The sequence below is a fragment of the Acipenser ruthenus genome, chromosome 4, assembly GCF_902713425.1.
Source record: "Acipenser ruthenus chromosome 4, fAciRut3.2 maternal haplotype, whole genome shotgun sequence".
NCBI lineage: Eukaryota > Metazoa > Chordata > Actinopteri > Acipenseriformes > Acipenseridae > Acipenser > Acipenser ruthenus.
Genome location: NC_081192.1, coordinates 30,213,314 through 30,221,553, shown reverse-complemented (window position 1 = coordinate 30,221,553; position 8,240 = coordinate 30,213,314). Strand labels below are relative to the sequence as shown.

The 8,240-nt window shown below is 38.6% G+C and overlaps 1 protein-coding gene across 6 annotated transcripts in view; it reads right to left on the bottom strand.

The window, feature by feature from the left end:
* Positions 1-5,373: 5,373 nt before the first annotated feature.
* The window catches only part of grb10b (growth factor receptor-bound protein 10b), a 115,224-nt gene continuing 112,357 nt past the window's right edge, over positions 5,374-8,240 (bottom strand). For all 6 annotated transcript variants that reach the window (XM_059022288.1, XM_033999981.3, XM_033999984.3 and 3 more), the window contains one exon: positions 5,374-8,161. In XM_059022288.1, the coding sequence (XP_058878271.1) occupies positions 8,015-8,161 (147 nt within the window). In that variant the 3' untranslated portion in view covers positions 5,374-8,014. The remainder of the gene's footprint in view (positions 8,162-8,240) is intronic.

Genomic DNA, 8,240 nt, shown 5'->3' with positions numbered 1-8,240 from the left:
TGTAAAATCTATGGTCACCTGATATACATAAATAAATTAGACAATGTTATTTATAACTTTACCGCCATCCACACACAGGACTTGCCATTGTGACTTTAGTAATACACATTTCCACAAGGGGTCAGATGGAGAACCATCCCACGGACTGCTAGCTTTGTTTTATTGTAGTCCTGTGTCAGTTTACTGCTGCTAACTCCTGTAAAGGAAAGGGGGGTAAATAAAATAAATAAACACAGAGACAGACCCTGTTCACACTACTGGGCTGCCCCATATTTCGGTCTACAACCCCGTTCACATTTGCGTTTTCAAGGTGCCTTTGCGCCTTCACATATGTGACTGAAAAGCAGGCCTAAAATGTGGCAAACTGCTTTTTTATTTTTATGGAATGACAGCCTGCACTCAGAATGTAAGAGCTACCGGGATATACAGTAATCATTTTGTAGCAGATGTTTGTTAATAGTTTTTTGTTTCAATGCAGCACAGAAGCAATTCTTGGTATGTATTTTTTTTTTTTTTAAATTGACTATTTTGACCTACTGTTATACACGGAGGTATTTAGAACGCGGGAAACATCAACTTGCTAGTGTTGACAGGTATAAATATTTATTTTCGTAATGGATACTTAACTCAGATTGCAAATGGCTATCAGGTTGTACACAATGACTAACATTCTCAAGACAAGCTCACGACTTACCACGTAATAGTACTACTGCTCCCTCCTAAGGAAAGACACTTAATGTTCATGGATGTCACGTCTCAAGGTTTACCCAGTGAAACTCACGGTTTTTCACAATTTTGAGTCTCACGGCCATGCAGTGGATTCGCACGTTTGTTATTGTTTGCGAGGCTGCAAAACCCTTTATACATGATACAGCGGTAAATCCAATACAACTGTTCAAGCGTATTATTTCATTTTGGGGGAGTGGGGGTCACCATGAAGAAGTGTACATTACCATTCTATATTCCTGTAGCTGATACGCAAACTCCCCCCTTACTCCAGAGATAGAATTGCCTTGTTGTCTCAAATTGACGGTTTGTCTGCACGAGCCTTCTATGTTTCTGTACACAGAACACGTCATTATTCGGAGAGAGTCGAAGGAGAGGCTGTCACTGTCTCGTTCACACAGAAATAAGAGAAATGGACATCAGTGGGAATTTAATTGTTAAAGTTGAAAAATATAATGTTCTTATGATACCAGTGGTTATAAAAACAATAAAAATAAATACGCCATATGATAAGAAATATGCGAACAATTTGAAATTGATGGTATGTTATTTATTTATTATTTATTTCTTAGCAGACGCCCTTATCCAGGGCATGTCTATCTCTTTCTTTCACATCAGTGACGGGGACTGCTGCACCACATACTGGTTTCGTATTTCTGTAAAATGTTTTATATTAGAAAAAACTTACTTATCAATATTTTAAAACTGTTCAGCGGAATACCCACCCAAATGGTAATGGACTTAATTAACTTTATACCATTTAGGTCCCTCAAGTAAATCCCAGAGCATCATGGCATTCGTGTTTATAATATGACATAGTTTGTAGGGGATTTTGCAGCAGCAGGAGATGAAAGGTTTTTATATGCATAGGTATACATATGTTTAGTGACATCATTGGTACCTCATGTGAAATTATAAAGTCAAGGTCACAAAAAGAGCAGAACACATGTTTTTTTCACCTACTCTGCTGTGCAGAGTAAATGCTACTCTTCTGACTGTTATATTAGCACTTTCTTTTTTTCGTTGATAGCAAAATCAGAAAGAACAAATGTAATTTATTGGTAAACATGCCAATAAACAGACAGGGCAGTTAAAAGAAAATTGGAAGAACATTTCCTTAATATAATTGGGTCAGTCTTAGAATGAGACTGTGATTGCATTAAGGCAATTCTAAATCAAGACATTCAGTACATGCTGGTGTCTAGCGAGTTTTGTTTGCAACAAGGTTCATGCAACTTCTCTTAAGAAATGCTATTGAGTTAGAGTATAAAGAGAGATGGTAAGGTCTCTTGCCTGTTTGCACTGCTGCTGCTGTAGAAACGAACACACATTGTTCACTGCAGAGAAGAATGCCAGCAGTCAAAAGGTGCTGCTGTTTTAAATGTTATCATGACGTTTGAGTCCAATACAACTAAACAAGGCTTATGATATGTGGAAGGAGTGCTAGAACCTTGTTGGTTATTGTTTTATGCTACCATCTGCCGAGTTTCATTACTGAAAAATGGCCAGGTTAGTTATAATCACCTAATAATTCTACATGGTGAATCATAAACCAATGGAGGGACCATGAAGTCTGGTGTCACTACACAAAGAAGATGGTTGATCCGCCCCTGCAGTGACGTTGAAAGCACTGCTGTGGCCTCAGTATAGCTCTCACATATCTTCTAGGTACAGCTGGTACACCAGAACTCTGCCCCAAGATCAAATAAGAAATGCTTTCATTATTCATTGCGGTACTTCTTATATCCACTAGGGGCAGAGTTAGATGGGACAGGTAAATGTTCCACTGGTGTACCAACTACAATTTGAGATGTTGGAGATGTTCTACTTTTTTCCACTATTATAAAACATAGAGAAGTCAAGTTAATTTTAAAAAGTAACCAGGTTTTGGTGACGGAAGCTAAAATTATATTCAAAGTGCGCCAAGGTCCGACTGGAAATTACATTAGTAGAGTCACGCAACAAATGCGTCAGGGAGGCAGCACCTGTGTTGAAAACTGGAAAAAAGTTGGCGGCAAAGAAAGCCATGGAAGATGCAAAGGTTGCCCTTCGAATTGGTGATATCATGGGGCAAGTTCAGCATGGAAGAGGGGGTCTTGGCCTCAGTTCAGCTCCTCCTACATGGCACAAGGCAGCCCCACCAGGAAGAAGCTGGTAGTCAACGAGGTGCATAAAGGCCGTTTCCCAGGCCAAGCAGGGAGAATGGACGAGATGGGAGAGTGTGGAACAACGCAAGATCGGCTGGCAAGACCTATGGACAATGGAACAGAGCAGGATCAGTTTCCTCATCAGGTCAACATATGATATTCTCCCATCACCACAGAACCTAAACCTCTGGGTAGGAGAGGATTCCTCATGTCATTTGTGTTCATCACCTGAAACATTAAGGCACATTTTGACAGGCTGTAAGGTGGCTTTTTGCCAAGGATGGTTTTCTTGGCGCCATGACCAGGTGCTGTGATGTTTGGCCTCAGCATTGGAAGACAAGCGTAACATGACCAGTAAGTTGCCACCTGTTCCATTAAAACATCACACACAAAAAGACAACATTCCTCCGTCCAGGAGAGCAACCACCAAGAAAAGGAGTTAAAACCAAGCCTCGCCCAGGACAACTGGAAGCTGCTAGAGACTGGAAAATGCTGGCAGATGTTGGTCAACGGCTTATTTTTCCACCTGAGATTGCCACCACTAACCTTCGACCAGATATTGCCTTGTGGTCTGGATCAGCACACCTTGTTCACTTGGTAGAGTTAAAAGTGCCATGGAAGGATGCTGTAGATGAGGTGTATGAGAGGAAGAAACTGCGGTATGCTCAACTAGCCACTGAAGCAGAACAGCGAGGATGGAGAGTCCGGGTTTACCCAGTGGAAGTGGGTTGTCGAGGATTTGTGGCACACTCTACAACCCGGTTTCTCAGAAACGTCAGATTCAGTGGCCAAGAGTGGCGTTGCACAGTGAAGAACTTATCTGAAGCAGCAGAGAGGAGCAGCAACTGGCTGTGGTTGAGACAAAGATTCTGGTTGGGGATCTCGAGCACAATAGAAAGAAAAAAACACTGATGTACGGGTAAGTAAGCTGGGTTGAGTGGGGGATGGAGGGGGTTGATGCTGGGATGCCAGAATCACCGTCGAGCCCTCTTGAGGTGTCGTGGGCTAGTCGACGAAACACAGAGGATGGAAGGTGCCCATTTGAAGACCCCAGAGATGTACCCTACTTAGCTCAATCCAGATGGTTTTCATGCTGATGCGCTGGGGAGACCGCACTGTGGTTGATCCCCAGAGCCAGCTTTGCAGCCGTTGTGTGTGCTGATGCGTTGGGGAGGCAAAATAAGCTGATCCCTGGAGCCAGCATTACACTTCAGCCATCAGCACCAGGCAGGATATCTACATCATCAGATGGAAGGAAACGCTAATGGATGGAGACGCAGATGGATCACATTAGTTTACTGTAAAGCTATGTCTTAGTTGGTGCTTATCTTGGCGAGAGCCAAGTTCAAATCAGCATGAAGTTTTAACATCTCCCCTCATGTAATGGAAATCTAAACAAGATGAACAATATATTAGTTAACAGTGATATTTCACATACTAAGTTGCTCTTTGAGGTTAGTATCACAGATTTTTGAGAATAACTTGTGTCAATTGATCACTATCTCCAACACAGAATTTAACTTAAGATGTTGTTGCCTGACACTATTTTAGTATTAGCTGCAGTTACTCCAAAACATTCTCTTGACCCTGATGCCTTTGCAAATGTTCACACTGGATTTAGGACATTGAGCCTGACTGAGTTTTATGTGTACATTTATATATGTGTGTAATATCTGCCCCTGAACCAAAACCCTTGATGCTGCTGCTGCGTGATGGGAATGCATGAATACCTCACGTAACAAGTGTATATATTTACCAATTCATTTTATATTGTGTTGCCGAGCTCCCCCCCCCCCCCCCCCAGTTGATCAGTATAATACTACAATATAATATCCATCTATAGTGCCTTACTTAGGTTGAACATATTTTCTTGCACACATTTTCGAAGGTCTATGGCAGGGGTGCCCAATCCTGGTCCTGGAGGGCCGGTGTCCTCCTGGCTTTTGTTCCAACTACCCCCTAAATTACCTAATTGGACCAATCAAGCACTTATTAGAAGCTTAATTGGTCCAATTAAGCAATTTAGTGTACAGTTGGAATAAAAACCAGGAGGGACACCGGCCCTCCAGGACCAGGATTGGGCACCCCTGGTCTATGGTGTACCATCAATGACATTGCTTGGATGTGGGAATGGCAAGGAATCTTTGAAAGGTCTCACGCTTCCAGCCTTCATACAAGTTCTTAGTGAATGTTGAATTATATTCGTCCTCTTCACCACCCAAATAAAAATACCCAGGGACTCTCCCACCGTATTTATAGTAAAAATGAGTGAGACAAGGAATTAAAATAATATTATTATTATTATTATTATTATTATTATTATTATTATTATTAATAATATACTACATTTATTTATTAATGTAAGCGTTTCCCTCTGAGAACATATCCTTTTCTCCTCAGAGTTTATACCATTTCTGTTTGAACCATAAGGCTAGCATGTGTACCCAACCCTCCTTTCAGTCAATTTATTGTAGTGTAAAAGACAAGCAATAAAACAGTGTATATGAATATCAATGTATTAATGTTTTATTCTAATTACAACAGAATATATCAGTCCCTTATTTGTACAAAAATACCTGAAAAGGGTACAATTAAGATTCATAAGCCATTCAGCTATTTACAGTTTGCAGCAAAGCACATTATGAATACAGATTCACTTACAAAAGAAAAGAGTAGTTCATACCTTTTTGCATTCCCTGAAGTATTTGTTTTACTCCTTTTTACAGTCACTAAACCTTGCATTGTGCCAATATATGCAAAGAAAGTGTAATCACTGGAAAAAGGGGAAAAAATTGATTGGTCAAATAGTCAGGTATAGGCTAGTTTAGTGCAGAGAAAAGTCATCTAAACTGAGGCACAAACTGCTTTTTAGGCTTAATTGAAGAAAATAACTCTGCTATAGATATATCTGACATGTACTGTGATCCAACTTATTTGCAAACTACTTGGTATATCCTTATCAATTCAATCAGGATTGCCACATAAAGTACTGTTTACAAAGAAATAACCCTTACAGGCCTAAACAGGCCTTATTCAATAGGTTCCAAATCAACCCTGAGCTTCCCATTTACATTCATGTCACTTAAATAGAAAACAAAGTAAAATTACCTTCAGCCAGTTACTTTAATTTTGAGTTGTCGGCTTGCTGAAAATATCCATAAACTGTAAGAAAGCATGAATCTACATTTATAGGTAATAACCAAGTTCAGAGCCATACTGTACACACAATGACAACATTTTTAGAGATTTGAATATGTGTTTATAAAACAAAAAAGTCACTACCTTAAATAAAATGATAATGACTGTTAGTATTTAATTATTATCTGAAAGTCTTATATAAAAATAAGTTGGTTTTTTTTACCATTGAGTTTATAAATTGCATTCTTAGCTTCAATTGTTCTTAGAGAACTTGAAAAGATTCATGCCACGTATAATACCTAAAAAAATTGCTTAATTTAAGCATAACATATTTTTACAAGATAGTTTTTTTTATGAAATTACAGAGCATAAACAACAAACAAACGAGCAACTTAATCTGTACATTTACCAAATAAAAAAATGCACTAACAAAATCAAGTTTCTTCATTTTATATGCAGACATTTTGATAAACACATATGCTGTCAATGAATGGTCTGTAAACTAAAATACAGTGTTGCTTCTACATGCTTGATGTAGTTTTGTGTATGTATAAAATGTGAAATACATGACTACCTGCAATGTAGATTTTCTTTATAACATTAAAGTAACCAATGCAACCCATGCAGCACCACATCACTGCTTTTTCTTGAAGCATTTAAATAAACAAATGATTGTAGAAGTCTGATCTAAAGTTGTCTCAGCCCTAAGCTACATACACAGAAAAAGGAATAGCTATTGCACCACATAATCTGCACCACTGAACAAACACATCTGGAGTGGTATTTCACATTAAATGAGGGGATAGGGAGGGATTTTCTTCTCTTATTGGTGTTAGGGGTTCAGTTAGAGATACAGATTCAGGTATTGTATGCATATATATATATATATATATATATATATATATATATATATATATATATATATATATATATATATATATATATATATATATATACACACACATATACACACACACTCTTCTGGTATACTTCGAGCATTACCAGCCTTCTGAAAGATCCCTGAATTAATATTTATACTCGGATCTACATGTGGATATGTATGTTTGTAACTAATTCTGCATGTTGGACTGACCTTTTACAGGTACGAAACAGTGGGCCTGAAAACAAACTGCCTTCAATCTCAGATGTTTGGTAATGAGAGTACACATACTAATGCTCTACACAATTGATTAAAATAAACAGGACATGAACGCTAACTGTAGGGGCTCAATGTACTTTACTAATGTGATTCTGCATCACAAGCTCTGTCTAGAAAGAAACAGCAGAGAGCAGGGATTGTCTGAACGGCCACTGAACTGGGAAGGGAACAGCTGCAGTGAGTCACGGCTTGCTTCAGGACATTGCTCTTGGTTTTGTGCTTCTTGAGTTGCAAGTTACTAATAAACACTTAAGATGGCTGCATGATGTTAGGTAATTTCCCACAGATTAGTCCCGGCTGCAACTTTTCATGGTCTTTTATAATCCAATTAACTCTGAAGACCTTCTCACGGCAGTTTTAGGTTTAGAAAAAAAAAAAAAAAGTACCACAGGAGTTGCATTGTTACGTCAGCTGATAAAGGTTGTGTTCAGTCCAGGAGTGCATTTTCTAACTTGAAGAATATTCCAGGGGAAAATATATTTCCAGAAGAATTATCTTCATACTTATTTGTTATTTTTAGTAGCCCAGCCTGATTATCATTTCCAGTTGATTGTGCAAGAAAATGTAACAAAATGACATCAAATAAAATACACAAGCTCTTGGGTCATACAATGCAGTTCCAAACCATGATCATTATAATGTGTTCAATTTGCCAGTAGATTGTTGTCAAATAATACAAATTGTAAATCTGTGTTTCAAAACAAGCAATCTTTGATGATGACAACATGGTTCTTAGTATCCGAATCACAGATTACTGAAGGTCTCAGATCGATCTCTGATCCACAGATTCTTCAACAGCTTATCGCAAGAAAAAAAAAATTGTTTGGCAAAGTCGAGTCAAAGGTCATAAGGCCACTATTGTGCAGTGGTGCTTGAGTTTGCAGGGTAGAACTCCTCGGTTCAGCTGGTAAAACTCTACAAGCTGGATAAGGTCAGTGAATTTGGTACTTCCGTCATCAAGGCTGAAAAAGATCTGTCCATCCTCTTCACACTGGAAGGGAGGGGGGTATGGAATGCAAGATAAAACAAACATATTTATTAGCAATGATCTCAGTTACAAAGATCTTTAC